The sequence below is a fragment of the Sander lucioperca genome, chromosome 15, assembly GCF_008315115.2.
Source record: "Sander lucioperca isolate FBNREF2018 chromosome 15, SLUC_FBN_1.2, whole genome shotgun sequence".
NCBI lineage: Eukaryota > Metazoa > Chordata > Actinopteri > Perciformes > Percidae > Sander > Sander lucioperca.
This window is the reverse complement of record NC_050187.1, coordinates 4,961,731-4,978,962: the sequence shown is the minus strand read 5'-3', so window position 1 is coordinate 4,978,962 and position 17,232 is coordinate 4,961,731. Positions and strand designations below refer to the sequence as shown.

Genomic DNA, 17,232 nt, shown 5'->3' with positions numbered 1-17,232 from the left:
CACTTACTATGAAAATACTCTACTGATCTGGCTAGCAGCCAGATCAGCGACACACAAACACTGCCGCTATTTGAAAATGAAAAGTGACAAATTAAAGTTCATTGGAGATGCGTTAAGTAAATGCAGCAATGCTGTGTCGACGCAGGATGGTGTTGTTTTCAGCCAGTGTGGACTAAATCTGTCACGCAAAAAAAGTTTGCCTTCAGAAATTCATCGAGAAAGAGAAAATGTTTTCGGACGGGATGATGAAAGGACATCCTCTGCCTGGCCTCACCGCTGTTACCTCAGGACCCCCCTCCCCCTCTTTATCTGTGCCCTCAGGTTGACCCAGATCTGCCCTCTCTGCAGCCTCTCTCTCTCGCTCTCTCTCTCTCTGAGCCATCTTGGAAAATACATAATATACTCACATTTCCAGTATGGATTTGGGGCACGGTCTCTGTGTTAAAGCATGTTTGCTGTAGTTGTTTGGTAGAACAGTGGTTCCCAAAGTGGGTTCCTGGGACCCCAACGGGTCCTTGAGGGAATTCCAAGGGGTTCCCGGCAAAAAGGGGAATACTTATTTTCACTATAATTACATCCATAAGTAACACAATGACAGAATGTTAAACTATTTTGGTCATGGGTTTAATATACTTTGTGTTTCTGTGTAAAACATCTAAAAACAAAAGCCCTATCAGATAGGGGCCGCCCTGGGACAAAATCTTATCAATCAGAATCAGAAAAGGATTCATTGCCAAGTAAGTTATGCAATATCAACATTTATGATCGTTACAAATGCAATATTATATATAATAGTTGTATCCACCAGTTATAGTATTCATAATTTATTATGTTTTTCGCACTCTTTTGTATAGTATCTAAGTTTGTCTTATTTTTAGGGCTGTCAAACAATACATTTTTTTCTTAATTGCAATTACTCACTGAATTTCTATAGTTAATCGCGTTTAATCGCATGTTTTATCACATGATTAAAATTCTATTATTTTGCATTTCAGAACTGTTTTTACCTTTACCCTTAACTCTTGTTACTCTTTTTACTATTTACTTGAATCAAAGAGCCTGCACAAGAATTCCTATGTCCTGGACTGTTTGGTGTATGCACAAATGGCAAATAAAAATCTTCAATCTTGAAGTAACACTTTTTTTGTTTGTTGGAGCATACATAAACATATTAAACATTAATATGAAATAAACAAACACGGAGACATATGCGGGTCCGTGGTCTAATTTGTTTCAGTTCTTGTCGGTCCTTGATATGAAAAAGTTTGGGAACCACTGAGGTACAATCACCAGCCTATAGTGGGAGCTAGTGAGTCTGTTGATGAGACTTTGTTTCATCGTTGCGTCAGTTGTTAATTGTGCAGCAATGACGGCTGTGTAGCGTTGAGTTGTGTCCCCTCTCTGGTTCCCATGCACCCTCCCATCAGCTGACCGGTCACTGACCTGCAGCCGGTGGCACTGGAGTGAACTCTGGTTCAAAACGTCGCCAAGTTCCCAGTGACTGAGCATCCATCAGATAACGACCCTGGCAGAGCCGCGGCGCCCTGCAGCGGACATAATTAGGCCAGGCTGTTTGTGTCCCATTCATTTTCTGCTACATAACTTCGCCCTATTCTCTGCCTGTCAATGAAGGCGGTCAGGTGGAGGCTGGAAATGCCTGGTGACCTCAGCAGTGACCTCAGCAGTGACCTCAGCAGAGGCCTCAGTGCTGACCACACTGTCAGTTTTGTCTGTAATGAGGTCAAGATATGAAGGGCTACTGTTTCTACAACTCTGTAATACTGTTAATACAACTTCCTTTAGGGTTGGGCATCGAGAACCGGTTCCAACTTGGAATCGTTTCAAAAATTATGATTCCAATGCAATCGTTTTTTTATTGAATCGTTTGGAAAATTTGGTTTCAAATGTGATTATTGGTTCAAGATTTAACACGCGCAAGTTTTGGTTTCCATAGCGGCCACTGTATTTCCAGGAGCTTGTTGTGTTGCAGCCATGGAGCACAGAAAGCGTCGTTTTAAAGTGTGGCTTTATTTTACGTTGAATAAGCCCGGTAAAACTGTAAAACACAATTGAATCAAAATAACATTTTCCTCTTATCTGTAAAATAAGTATGTGACCCATTTCAACTCCACCCCTCAAAGAATCGATAAGAACCGGAATTGGAATCAGAATTGTTAAACTAAAAACGATGCCCCTACCACTTTATACTTTATTAATCCCACAAGGGAAAATACAATGTTTTCACTCTGTTGTTAGAATACACATAGTCTCGCTTTGCCAGACCCTCCTCCAAAACACACTGGAGGAGAGTCTAGCTACTCAACATAGCATTTGTGCTCTGGTTTATCGGAATGTCTTTAAACCAATCACAATCGTCTTGGGTGGTACTAAGCACCGGAGAAATAGGCTCGGAAGGAACTTGTTTTGGTGGAACGTGTACGTTTAAAAGTCTTTTTAGTCTTGCAACAGAAAACTCAGATTGGACAGATAGTCTAGCTAGCTGTCTGGATTTACTTTGCAGAGATCTGAGAAAAGGTTAACCATAGTCCTCATATATCGACCAAAGTTTAAAATGCCAACACAAAGGAATCCCAAGGCAACGGATATCCGGCCTAAATGAGTGAAATCCGGTGGATTTGCCGGCGGCAACGAAACAATCCCGGAAGTGGAACGTCAAGGATATCGACTAGAATACACATTACACACAGGCCTGAAGTACACACACGTGCTCAGTACCTATACATGCACTAATGGAGAGATGTCAGAGTGAGAGGGCTGCGGCTGTAGATCGACAGGCGCCCCGAGCAGTTGGGGGTCTCGGTGTCTTGCTCAAGAGCACCTTGGCAGTGCCCAGGAGGTGAACTGGCACCTCTCCAGGTACCAGTCTACCAGCGACCCTCCGGTTCCCAACCCAATACCCTACAGACTTAGCTACTGCCACCCCAAACAGGAAGTGTTGTTCCTGTTATAATTATCTTATTAACTTATTCATCAGTTTCACAAATTTCAAGTCAATTAACTTATTGACAACTAGGTTGGTGGATTTTGGTTCCGGTGCAGCGTGTAACTAACCTGACGCGCCAGATGGTTTGTTACACAGAACCATCTGAGAAGCCATCATTGGAAAACTGTTTTGAAAAGGGCTGTCAATTTGGAAATACCTGGCAGGTGATTGGCTGAACGATCTGTCTGTCAAACTCTCAGGAGAAGAGTGAAAAGATATTTTCCTTCGAGGAAAGCCTTCAGTGCTGTTCTTTGCTCTTCTTTTAATGAAGAAATACTCTCCAGTTCTGATACAACTGATGCTAATGCAGCATCTATGCTAACCTCTTTAAGAGCCGCCATTGTTGCTTTGAAACAAATAGTTGCCTCACTGTTTCATCACACCTAAACCACGCCCGTAGCTGCGAGTAGCTTCTCACAGCAGAGATGCTCATAAGTTTCTGAGCTAGAGTCCAAGTCATGTCCCAAGTCTGTAACATTAGATGGCCAACGCTGAGCTAAACATGCTTGCTAATCTATCAGGGTGCTCTTTCAGGTGCCTGATAAAATGAGATGTGGTTGAGCCAGAATCCTTTATCCTGACAACAAATATTTTGCATTCAGCACTTCTTTTATTTGGGCCTTGTTGTATGAAGTTTTTAAAGCCAAAGCTTCTCATGAACGGCAAAGCAGCTGTTGGTGCGGTTGACATGTTTGTTCTCCTCTCTCACCTGTGGCCACACGCAGCAGAACGTTACGTATTACGTAGGGAGGTTATAGGTTACACAGGGAGGGGAATAACTTTCAGCTCATCAGACATTTCCTAAAAATAGATTGTTCACAAGTGCCGCATCTCGAGTCGACTCTGAAGTCTTTTGAGGATGCGTTTCAAGTCAAATCTGAAGTGCGACTCCAGTCCCTATCTCTGCCTCACAGGACGCTGATTGGTCTAAATCATGGTGGTTTGGACACAAATGCATTTCTTGAAGCCTGACAAGATGGGTTCTTGTGTGATCTTGCAAAAAAAAAAAAACAGCAGCCGTAAGAGGCAAAGGTGTAACAGCACAGTTGCATCATTGGAAAGCCAAGAATCATATGGTCACAATCACATCAGATATAACAATTGACGCACATACAGTAAATGCTGACGTAGAAAGAAACGTTTGCTGGGCTTTTTTGATGAACGTATTGTATTAGACATGCATTAAACACATTTGCAGATTCTAAGAGTTATAGATTTGTAAAATAAGAACAGAATCTATAAACTATTGTAGATTTAATCATGTAAATATTCATTGAACTATGAAGCAAAAAAATGCCATGATAATTTAAATGAATGAATCTAAAAACCTTTCATGGACCCCTGGCAGAGTGCCAAAGACCCCACTTTGAGAATCATTGGGTTAGTGTACAGTGATAAAAGCCACGGAGAGAGCATGGACTTAAGGGCTCCAGTGCTGAGAGTCAGGGGGCAAGATGATGTGTTATTGACCCTCTGTTTATGAACAAGTTTAACTTTATGGTGTTATACATGTGGGTGTAGGTGAGGGGCATGATTAACTGCATCATCGACAGATGTGCTGGCTCTGTGTGCAAACTGGTCAGGGTCCATTTGGGGAGTAGAACAGGTTTTCAGATATGCAAGGATGATACGCTCAAATGCAATTTGGTTAAATTGGTCTAAAGTGAACCTGGCACGCCAGATGGTTTGTTACACAGAGCCATCTGAGAAGCCATCATTGGAAACTGATTGTCTAAAGTGATATACTGGAAGTTTGGGATGTGTGAAGAGCGTTTGATCAGTCCAAAAATGAGTTATTAGTGGAAATGTGATGTTTGTGTATTACTTATAAATTAAGCCATTCTTGTTAAACTCATAAAACGACAACTTGTTTTTGTTTTTCATCTTCTAATTTACTCTTTACATCAACTGTACAGCAGCTACATCTGATACACTCAATGAATGCATAAACAAGACAAATATATACAGACTCCTTAAAGCGGAGAAAGTGCTATCTCCTTCCACGAATCCATCCGTACGTACGATTTCACAGCGCGTCTATTAGGCTTCAAAACCAAGACAGAAACAGTCCTAAAATTAGACCAATAATAACAATAATAATAATAACGTTACTCTCTATATATGCTGCTCTAAACAATGGAATATCTCTATGTTCTAGCAGTGAAACAAAGTCCAAAGTCCTTTACATTACAGGTTAGTGTCTCTATCTATTCATAATTACAGCAAATATTGTTACAGAAGTAAAAGTAAAAGTACAACAAAAAGTATACATCTGCAGTTTAAATACAGCTTATTCATAATGCTACTTCATTTGATACACACATAATAGCACTGTTATACTGGATACTAGATATATTTATCATTCATGTTCAAAAAATAGAACAGTTTGACCTAGATGTTTTAGTGTTTTAGTGGTGGAGCTCATTGCTAAACATCACGACTAAGACATCTGGATTTGTCCAGTCTCTCCTGTTTCCAACGTGGGTCTGGAAAGTTTTCCAAAAGGGTTCAAACATTTTCTGACTGATGATTCCTCGATGATTTTCTTTCTGACTGACTGTAATCAGGTTCTAATGAGAACTGTCACATTATGATTGAACATACAACATTTCCATGGAGCTGGCAGGCATCCAGTGTCTTCCTCACAGGCAGTTCAGAAAGGCAAGACCAAGTGATAAGTAGGGTTGGGTATCATTTGGGTTTTATCCGAAACTGGTGCTAAAACGATACTTTTAAAACGGTGCCGGTGCCTAAACCGATACTACAAAAATTTTAAAATTAAAAAAAGGAAGAGCATAAAATGACAATCAGCGACATTAAATAAAGGCTTGTTTATTGCCATATGGTTAAAATGGAATGATTTATTAAAAATGTAATAACAATAACTTATAACAATAACTTACTTCACCAGTAAATTGCTGGTAAAACGACAAAAACAACCACTGAATGGGAAAAGGGTATTTTTTTTCAATAACTTTGAATGCACCTCGCGGCTTACTAGTTTCAAGTAAACCGTTGCTGTTTTTCCGACAACTGCAGCTGCAGACTGAACGTCCTGGTGTTGGAATCCTCTACAGTCAAATACAGTCACACTCTACACCGTTTAGCTGTCAGCATTTTAACTTTGTTTAATCCAGCTACTAGCTAACGGTAGGCTAACGTTACCTGCTGCCAAGTGTAGTGTTAACTAGCGTCACGTTCAGCTATGCTTCTGTTGCCTCTAACGTCTGTTTCGGAGCATCAGAGAGCAGCTCAGGCATTTAAGTGACACCGAAATGAGGCAACGAAATCCGCGTTGCCATTCCGTCAGGTAGATACAGGTGGTCAAAGCACCGGTGCCGTATTAGCACGGAGGGTTTCGGCACCCAACCCTAGTGATAAGATGTAAATAGAATTGAAGTCATTGAAGGTGATTTTCCCAAGAATTTGTTTTTGTGAAAAGGCTGAATCTTAAAGGTTTTGTAAATGTAAGTAGAGTCAAATACTCATGACTCATGTCAACATGCATAGCCCATGGATATGTCCTTACTGATACACATTGATGTAAAAGCTACTAAGATGTACAAAATATAAAAGTGGATTTTAACATCTGTAAACCGCTTTGCGTATCACAACAAAATGCTGCGTCTTTGTCCCTGGGCTTCATCAGAGCCAAGAAACTTGGAACAAAGCTGGCTTCATAGAACGTGTTTCTATTCTGTTATACAAAAATGTGCCTGAAGTCTGTTCATGAGGCACTTACATGTTTGTTTTTTAGCTCTGAATAGAAACGTTCGCTGTTGTAACTTAAGTGTGCAGTCCATTCAGCAGGGCAAACCCTGACCTTCTGTTTGAAAATAAGGAAGAAAAATGCTGCTTTTTGCACTGCAACTCGATACATGAATAACTTAAAAAATGCATGTAAAGAATAGTAATAGATGGGAAACGATAAACTGCAGATGAACAGATTAGGAGGTTAAAAATGTACTTGTGCTAGGACAGAAAGTGGTGTCTTAGTTTTGGACCAAACCACCGAAGGGATGATGACGCGCTCCAAACCAGCGATGTAAACCCCTTATTCATGTCCGTGGAAAAGAAAAGGGTGCCTAAACTGTGCCATCAGGCCCGGCATGTTGCTTGTGCCTTCTTTCTTGGGCTTGGAGAGTTTTTTCCAGAAGCACATTGAAAGTTAAATTACTTAAGCAGGTAAGTGAAATGCACATGCAGCCCGTTTACCGGGTGCACTATCGGCACTGTCTGCATCTTGGGAAAGTTCTCCGTGGCCAGAGTCCATTTGCAAGTCCCGATCAGCTCCACAGCCAGAGTCTTTAGGATGATCTGTGCCAGTTCTTTCCCTACGCAGCTCCGCACGCCACCACCGAACGGCACGTAGCTGAACCGAGCCGCCCGACTCTCCTCCCGGTCTGGGCCGAACCGGTCTGGGTCAAACAGCTCTGGGCTCTGGAAGACCGCTGCGGTCTCATGGGTGTCCCGGATACTGTACATTACACTCCAGCCTTTGGGGATCTGGTAGCCCTGAGAAATGAGCACAGAAATCAATAAATATAAATAAGGACAAGAAAGCTTTTAGGGTAAGGGTTAGGGTTTTTAACAACAAATAGTTTGGTGCATTTTTATATATTCAAATCTGCACTAACTCTTTAGAAACTCTTCAGGTTTGTAAAAGTCTTTCTGGCCCTCAAAATTTGTTTATGAGTCAGATGTTGAACTTTTATTTTTGACAGAAGTTTAAAAGCTTGATGAGTTGTATAACTTGGAAAACAGGGTTAAGGGTTTTCTCTCGGGTGCTTTTCAACTTATCCATACCTTCATCCATCTATTGATCCTGGCTTCTTTATAATCTAATCCCAATTATTTAGGAAGCTTTAGGAAGATGCACTTGAATGACTAGGCATAATGACATTTTCTGCAATTACTTCTCAGCTATAGGGGTTTAAACCCTGCAAAAGAGGTGCATAAAAGGTGGCATGTGCACTACAATTGTAGCCTATTTTGAGAATTTGTTTTAGACTTCAGTTGTCCTTTTGCAAAATAATGCAGCAAATTGGGGACACTGAGGGCAGGGAAGGGGCACGTAAAGACGAGGGATGAGGCCATGATGGGGCAGCAAAGGCCACGCAACTCTGTATGTGAATATTTTTGGTTGTTAAAGCGCAGTCAGGCATGCAGCACGACAAATGGAATTAAACAGAATTCAATTGAAGCAAGATTTAGTTTTATTTCTCCGGCATGAAGAGTTAATTAAAGATCTCACCAATCTGTAAAGTTGACTCATTTTTGTTGGGAATAAACCAGCTTTTAACTCACTCACAAACTCATTTACGTCAACCTAAAGGAAAGTTATAGCGGCGCCAAGATAAAAAAAACAAAAACACATTTCAAGCAGGGAAGCGGATTTCTTGTCCTGGAAGAAGTTAACAGGAAAAAACACAAGACTATCCCCCAAAAAACGGGTGTTTGTGTCCTGGGAGTATTACTTAAGTGGACCGGTGTTTTATCCCAAAGCACAAACTTTTTTCTAATCCTAACTAGTTGTTTTGGTGTCTAAACTTGACTGTCCCTTTGCAGATGACAGTCTACTTCTTGTGGCTAAACTTGACTGTAACAGCTGCTGTCACGATCCACAGTCACCTTTTCTCAGCTTAACCAGTCACGTGGCTGGTTGGCGATCGCCTTAATTTGGAACATATTCATACGAATTGTTGTGCAAAAAGTTTTGTACAATTTAATACGAACGTTCATGCAAGAATGTGTTGTAATGGTACATATCGTCATATCACCACCCCTACTAGCTGGACCCTCACTCACACTAACATATGACATATGAATGTTATATTCCTACCAGAGACTTGAACTTACGTCTAATTCAAATGTCTGCAGGGCTGTCCGATAACCACCCGAGACTGGCGGCAGGAAGCGGAGAACCTCTTTGACAACAGTGTCGACGTAGCGGAGCTGGCTCAGCTTGTCCAGGCTCAGATACGGCACATGAGACTGGGACTGTGGGAAACCATCACTGTGATTTTGACAGCCTCCGTTCAGCAGGCGGGTTGTCTCTGTGTCCTCCTCTTTCTCCATGGCGACAGCCGGTGGGCTGGGACTGCTGTGGGATTCGCAGCCGAGGCCCTCGGCCTCCAGCTCGACCCTGGCCCTCTCCACCACCTCTGGATGGCGAAGAAGCTGAAGAATTAGCGATGTGGAGGCACTGGCTGTAGTGGAGTGAGCAGCGAAGATCAACTCCACTGCCGTTTCCTGCCAGGAAGGAGGTGGATTGATGGAATTAGGGCTGGGTTAAAATAATGGATTCTCCAACTACAATCGATCTTTGTTTGAGTGATCTGATATTGATTAATAAAATACCCAAATCGATCTGTTAATATATGCTTTTTCACCATGGATGTATAAGAAAAACATAATTTAAACAAACTGTTTGGGGTTACGTTTCTTAATGTAAACATTAACCTGGTGCATTATAAGTAACATTTGAGGGTTGCTTCTTGCTCGTACAATTTACATGTATTTTAAATTTCCAAATTTTACTCATGTGTGTTAACAAATAATAACAAATAAACATGAACATATATTTGAGATATATTGAGTCTGAGTCATATTGTGGGCTTCTCTCTGGTACCTTGAGCTCCTGGATGCTTAGCTGATGGCCATGCTCTTTGGAGCTGAACAATATGTAGTCGAAGGCATCGTGGTATTCCTCCTCCGCCTGCTGCCGCTCCATCTTTTCCTCGATGATTTTTTCCATGTTGGCGTGCAAGATTTCCCTGGCTTTTATCCCCTGGACCGAGAACAACACCAAAAATGTCATTACCGAGCCCCGGTTGGATACTCGTATTTGCCTAGATAACAGAGTTGCACGCTGTTTTTTTGTTTACAAAAATAACTAAGTACATCTATGTTGTTGTTTTTTATTCCAAAAAATGCCACAAATGAAAATCATACAGGCGTTTATTTCTATTGCAGTAACCTGCTGCTTTTGTGTGTGTGTGCCTGCATTCAATCCCCCAAATTCATTCAACCTTTATTGATAGTTGTGAGATCAACCCTCTTTTACAATGATATTGATTCAATTACAAAGACAAAGAAAGAAAAAGAAGGGGAAAAAAACAGAGCAATACCATCGTCAAAATAATGAAAAGCTATTAAAACTTTCTGACTTGAGAAAATTACTTGATAGATACCATTAGGATAATTAGGATGTAAAAGAAAATACAGTTATGTAAAGCAATTACAAGTAGAGGTTTGGAGGTTTATAATGATATTCCTAAAATGTCCTTAAAGTACATGAAACAAATGCCATAGATAGATAGATAGATAGATAGATAGATAGATAGATAGATAGATAGATAGATAGACTGTTATTTTGGAGGAACACACAGTTGCTTATTGGTTGTGATACTGGTATGGTATGTAGAAATTGACCGTGTAATGCTGGGCCGATAAAACTACGTAAAGTGTCTTTGAGTGTTGTAAAAAGCGCTATATGAATAAAACATAAAAGTAAAGTAAAATGCGTGTTAAAATAGAGTGTTTGCCCTGGTTTATTCTCGCTCTCTCACCTTGCGTAGCCCACTGAGCGGAGCGTCTATGGGGAGCGAGAAGAGGTTGTTCATCAGCTGCTCGAAGATTTGGGCCAGGTAAACGATCCGCTCCTCCTCCATCTGCAGACCCAGCAGGACTCTGATGGCGATGCGAAATGTCAGGGCCTTGGCGGCGCTGTAAACGTCGATGGCGCCGGGCTCCGAGCACCACTTGGCGATTTCAGACTTGACGACGTCCTGCAGCCGGGGCAGGTAGGACTCCAGAGCCCCCCGGCTAAACACTTTAGCCAGGATCTTGAAAGGGTGAAGGAAACAAAAGAGAGAGGCATCATAAAAAGTTATAACCGTGTACGTGACAGTCAACACCTTTCAGCAAAGGGGAGGACAGGGTGGGGTTAGGGTTAGGACTGGATAGAAAGAAGAGGAAAGATGTAGAAGATATAGGAGAGAAGACAGGACACGGCGGTTTTTATAAGATGGGAGAAATGTAGAGCTGTGCTCGACTAAAGACATTCTCAGTCGACTAACACTCATACTAGTTGGTTAGTTAGGGTTAGGGTTAGGATTGAACTGAGTTCAAAAGCACCATTTCAAATCTTGTGTTGACATAATCAAATCGTGTGCTCATAAGTTTCTTTGGAAATAAGTAATTGAGCATGAATAAGCATAAGAAAATGACAAATCGACTAAAAGAATTCTCCACCGACTAACACAAACACGGTTTTGTCGACTAATGGATTAGTTAATTCAGTATCTCCACAAAAAAATCTTGTGTTTGCCAGAGATGTGCTCAGAAGTTTCTTGGAAATAAATCATTCACCAAGAAAAAAACATAAATAATGACTAATTGACAATTGATCAAATTATATTTGCGATTACAATTTCGGCTCTTAACGATCACAAAAGCAAGAGAACTCGTAAAAAAATTTATTTTTGCACATTACATTCAGAGGGAAAAGTATGAAGGGAATTTTCACAGTTCAAAGTATTTTTACTGTTGATTTGTTTGTTTTTGTTTTTTTAAGTTCAATAAATGCAACATCTTTCAAAAAGTCAATGAGTAATCATGTTAAATAATCGAGATTTCTATATTAACCAAACTAATCATGATTTTTTTCCAGAATCTAGTCGCCCTATTCTTCGACTAAAGAAACTTGAATCGACAGAAGACCAGAGAGACCGATTGGTCGACTAATAGACTAAGAAGGGGCAGCCCTGGAGAAAGTACTGATTGTAGAAGACAAGACATGATACTGAATATGATACTGAATAGGAGATTGGATCGGATAAATAAGAGAGTGGGTCTCCGCGCTGTATTTCAGCATTTCAAAGATTTATTTTAATGATTACCTCAATTTTCCTCAACATATTCGCGATAATTTAACCATGCTTTAGTTCTCTATAGGATAAAGTAGGGCTGGGCAATAAATCGATATTATATCGATATTGATATATGAGACTAGATATCGTCTTAAATCTTGGATATTGTAAACTTTATTATAAATATGAATTACAAATTGTTTATTCCTGGTTTTACAGGCTACATTACAGCAAAGTGATGTCATTTTCTTAACTTACCAGACCTACTAGCTGTTTTATTATTTGCCTTTACACACTTAGTCATTGTATCCACATTATTGATGATTATCAGAACTCTCATTGTGTTAATATTTTGTGAAAACAGCAATAGACATCCCTACAATATCGCCGCAATATCGTCATTGAGGTATTTTGTCAAAAACATTGTGATTTTCTCCATATAGCCCAGCCCTAGGTTAAAGTATTCCAACTTTCTTACTTTTCTCTTCCTCTTGTGCAGGTCTCCGATGGAGTTGACCAGGGTGTTGGGTCCCAGGATGATGCGGGTGCTCTGGGGCCACTGGGTGCACACCAGGCTGTGCTCGCCCAGCAGGATCTTGCGGATGTTTTCTGCACCCGTCACCCGGATGACGGGTTTCCCGAGGAGATGGGTCTTAAACACGTTGCCGTGACGCTCTCTGCGTGAGATGTGGAAGTTGGAACCCTGTGAGAAGACGTTTGGATTACAAGTTTGTCACATTTTAGATAGTCTTGCGTTGCCAGACCATCCACACGCTGCGGAGCGGAGGAAGGTCTGGCTAGTCCACACAGCATTCCAGGATGGGAGAAAAACGTGCTCTGGTTAATTGGCATTTCTATAAACCAATCACAATCGTCATGGGCGGCGCTAAGCTCCGCACTGAGCTGCGATAAAATAGTTGTTCGAGAGAAAACTCAGATTGAACAGATAGTCTAGCTAGCTGTCTGGATTGGAAGGAAATGGACATCGGCTAGGATATCTCAAAAACTAGTTAGTAGTTTTGAGTGACAGAGGATTGGTTGTTTTGATTGTTTGGGACAAATTTGGGATTTCTTTTGTAAAAAGTTAGATTTCCATGTCTCTTGTTTGAATTATAAAGCAGGACGACATGCTATATACATACAGTGAAAGTATCAAAACACTGAGCGCAGATGCAAGACCTGTAGACACTGACCAATCAGAGCAGACTGGGCTTTTTCAGGAGGGGGGTTTAAAGAGACAGGCACTAAAACAAAGCGTTTCAGACAGAGGGGGGATCCAGGTATATTCAGACAGACAGTATGAGAAAAATAAAGTGTTTTTTGAACATTAAAGCATGTAAACATGTGCTAGTAAAACCCAAAATACAAGTATGAACCTGAAAATGAGCACGATATAGGGCCTTTAAATGATTTCTTCACATTGTGGGGCAGATGTGAGGGGGATGCAGCGGTGGCATGACCATGCTCCCCCAGGAGATTGTTTTCCCCATTGATGGCAACTATGTACACTATTTTTCAAGCCGTTTGAGATAAAAACAATGCCTAAAAACCTATACATTATTTGGGGAAATCATTAGTTTGCAACAAACGAATCACCCTGTAGAGCCGACATCCTATTTCGTATCTAACTGTTCTCCAACTGTCTCTATCATTCTGAAACCAGAACAAAACAAATATTAAAGGTCCTATGACATGCTGCTTATTGGATGCTTTTATATAGGCCTTAGTGGTCCCCTAATACTGTATCTGAAGTCTCTTTCCTGAAATTCAGCCTTGGTGCAGAATTACAGCCACTAGAGCCAGTCCCACAATGAGCTTTCCTTAGGATGTGCCATTTCTGTGTCTGTAGCTTTAAATGCTATTGAGGAGGAGAGGGGGGGGGGCAAGGTGGAGGGTGGGGGGGATGTGGCCTTGACCAACTGCCATGCTTCACTTGTTTGTAAGCCATGATGTCTCTCTCTTTCTCATGGGTGGGCCAAATTCTCTGGGCGGGCAAAGCAGAGAAAGGGGAGGTAACCTTTCCCCTTATGACGTCATAAAGGGAAGATTCCAGATCGGTCCATCTGAGCTTTCATTTTCTCAAAGGCAGAGCAGGATACCCAGGACTCGGTTTACACCTATCGCAATTTCTAGCCACTGGGGGACCATAGGCAGGCTGGGGGAACTCATATTAATGTTAAAAAAACTCATAAAGTTAAATTTTCATGCCATGGGACCTTTAAGGATGATTAATTTTCACTCCTGCCTCCTAAAAAGAGGCAAAAATGGTCTGATGTTACTATTTCTAATTTAGATAAACACATAATGTAGGTTTTTGCTCCATTGATTTGGGAGTCCAGTCAGAAAGTCTGAGGTGAAATGACCCAAAGTTGAAGGTAGCCTATTTTAAAACCCTCGAAGATTCGGTGCTTTTGAGAAAACATTCAAGGCTGGAGCCCCAGAAGACGCCCCCCCTCGCTCCGTCCTTGTTTTGTTGTTGTTGTTGTTGTTTTTCTACCTGAACTACTTACTTTACTACTTACTAACTTACTTAAATGACAAAAAACTAGTATCTCATAATTGTCACGGTTGTATGTTGGGATGTTAGGATGTCCACATACTTCTCCCCGTCTCCCTCTGCTTTGGTGGTGAAAGGTGAGAAATCAGATACAGGGGGGGGGGGACACAAGAAACTCCTGAACCACACAGAACGTGTGCTGTAACGAGGCACTGTGAATGTGGAGCGGAGGGATAGAGAGATGAAGGGATGAGAGTGCATTCCTCACTGTAGAAGAGACAGACAGACAGACTGAGAGAGGGAGAGAAAGAGACAGAAAGAGGAGGAAGAATTGAACAGAAAACGTCTGTTTTTCCTCCGCAAGAAGGAATTACGCACCGAGCATCAAGTCCGCACATGTCGCATTAACAACAGAACTCACTGCACAAGAATCTGCGGAGCTTTCCCAAGCTTCCTGAGCGCTTCCACATACATCATCAATAATCTGATCATTAATACACCCTGCAGCCAGCCGGACTTTATCTGTAAATTCAAGTAATCATGAGATAGAAAACCATATGAACATAAATAAAGATCTACACATACACACACACACACACACACACACACACACACACACACACACACACACACACACCACACACACAGACGCGCAGGAGGCTTAAACCTATATTTTGGCACGCTTGTAAAAAATGGAAACTAAAGCAGCCCCAGACGTGTCAACTCTCACCTGGAAAAGCCAGTGGAAAGTCTCTCCGACTAGTGGCCAGCCCATGGAGCCCTTCGGCAGCGGCAGGCTGCTCTCTTTGTCCCGGGTCAGGCTCCAGCGGAGGCTCCACAGCTGCCGGGTCAGCGCCAGCAGCAAGAGCGCGGACAGGACCGAGGTGAGCGCGGTGGTCAGGGCCGACAGGACCCCGAACTGTGCCAGGGGTAACATCTCCTACGAGAGGGTCCGCTTCCCAGCATCCACCTGTGTCTGTGCGTAAAAGGCGCTTCTGTTCCGTTCGAAACTCGGCGGTGCGTAAATCTTCCCCTCCGTCCAGTTTCTCCTACTTTTTTCTTGTTCCTTTTCTGCTTTCCCCCCGGTAAACTCTGTCCAGATAAAAAAAAAAAATAAAGGTGTGTTAGCTTAGCCTCAGCTCCACGAGATACAAAGCTGAGGGGAAAAAAAGGGAAAAAAGACAGAAAATCTAAACTCTTTGTGAACTCATCTCTGGAGACACGCAGCCAATGGCCGAGAGCCGTTATAAGCTGTTATTACAGCCAGTTAGAGGATAATAATAATAGTAATCAGCCCCCTGAATGATTCAGAAATATGCTATGATGATGATATGTCGTCACCTCTGGAATGATTTTATTATAATGCACCAAATCAGAGAAAGTCTTCATTATTTCAATGAAAACAAACTCACAACGTTCTATCTTTTAGCGCGTAATCATTTAGAAACATTATGAAAACAAGCAGATCTCCACTCTTTTCAGCATGCGTGATTATTAAATATATGGTGAAGAGTTTTTCTTTGACATGCGCGCCTCCAAAGGGACATTAAACAGTCATCAGACCGAATGGATGCGCGTCCACAGACTCATACTGCTGAACTCCAAGAGTAAATCTTAGCACAGCAGAGCAAAGTGCGTTAAATACACCAGCACTTTTTTGCACTTTAATTATTACAGTCACTTTTTTTAACATGTCGTATTGTCCGTAGCAGGTCACGTGTGTCCCTCCTTTGCGTCCTAAGATGCTTCGTTGAGCTTATCATCTTACGTTTATGTTTTCATGTCGATTTTAGAATGTTTTTTTTCTGTTACATGTTCGTGCTGTGAAGCAACAGATTGTAGCACTATATGCCTAAGGCAGATTTCCCCTCTGGGACAATAATGTCTACTCTATTTTATTCATATTTAACTCTGGATGAACTGCGAGAGAAACGTGCTTCTCTGCTGTGAGAAAACTCCCCCTTCATTCCGCCGCTGCTGCTTCCAAAATGAGGAGTAGCTGTCAACTATTCCAAATAGTTTTACAGGTTTACATGCGCCGGCTTGTCTATTAGGTTATGCGCCTTTATAGGTACAGTTCAGGGGGCTCAGCCCCCCCGGGCAGGCCCGAGGTTTATGGAGCAATGGCAATAAATCAGGGGTTTTTTTTAAGAAAGAGAAAGAAGAAAGGGGGATTTGAATACAGTAGGCTGCAGTATGAAGCGGATTAACAGCTCTGATACAGTAAAGCAGAGGTGAGAGGAGGCGGCTTGGAAACGGAAAGGATGAAGACAAAGTTCAACAAATGACTCACTTAATTTCATTAGTACGATATGAAAAAATGAGGTGTTTCTGTCTGTAAGGAGGAGGCTTACCTTCAGCAGCTCTTTTGTCAGCGGCGAGATAAATCCGTGCGCTTTGAAACTAAGTTTTCCTTCTCGCCTTCTCTGCCAAAACCCCGGTGACTATTCCTCCACAGTGAGCGGGCTGCGGGGGGTTTTATAGAAAAGGCTGCACGGCGTGATCCACCTTCAGCCGATGACGTTGGTCTGAATATGTTAAAGAGGCTCGTTCATTCACCGCGCGCACCGGAGAGAGAGGCATTTAGAAGGAGAAAAAAAAAGGGAAAAGTTTGGAGAGCAGAGCAGAGACGCGGCGGTGCGCTCTGAGAGAGAGAGAGAGAGAGTTTGTGTGTGTGTGTGTGTGTGTGTGTGTGTGTGTGTGTGTGTGTGTGTGTGTGTGTGTGCGTGCGCGCGCGCGCGCGCTGTTATTGAGCCTAATAGGTTGTATAATTTTCAAAGACCAAAAGGTAGATCTATTTACATTATTGTCTTACTGATATAGTATTTTTTTTTACATTGTAGATATATGACCAATGC

At 41.8% G+C, this 17,232-nt stretch overlaps 1 protein-coding gene across 1 annotated transcript; it reads right to left on the bottom strand.

The window, feature by feature from the left end:
- Window positions 1–5,972: 5,972 nt before the first annotated feature.
- On the bottom strand, window positions 5,973–16,910 carry LOC116056405 (cytochrome P450 26C1). Its single transcript, XM_031308582.2, has 7 exons — window positions 16,729–16,910; window positions 15,105–15,466; window positions 12,356–12,580; window positions 10,576–10,851; window positions 9,636–9,794; window positions 8,864–9,256; window positions 5,973–7,519 (listed from the first exon to the last, which is right to left on the bottom strand). Exons 2-7 carry the CDS (start codon window positions 15,309–15,311, stop codon window positions 7,178–7,180), a joined length of 1,602 nt encoding a protein of 533 aa, XP_031164442.1. The 5' UTR covers window positions 15,312–15,466; window positions 16,729–16,910; the 3' UTR covers window positions 5,973–7,177.
- Between the last annotated feature and the right edge of the window lie 322 nt (window positions 16,911–17,232).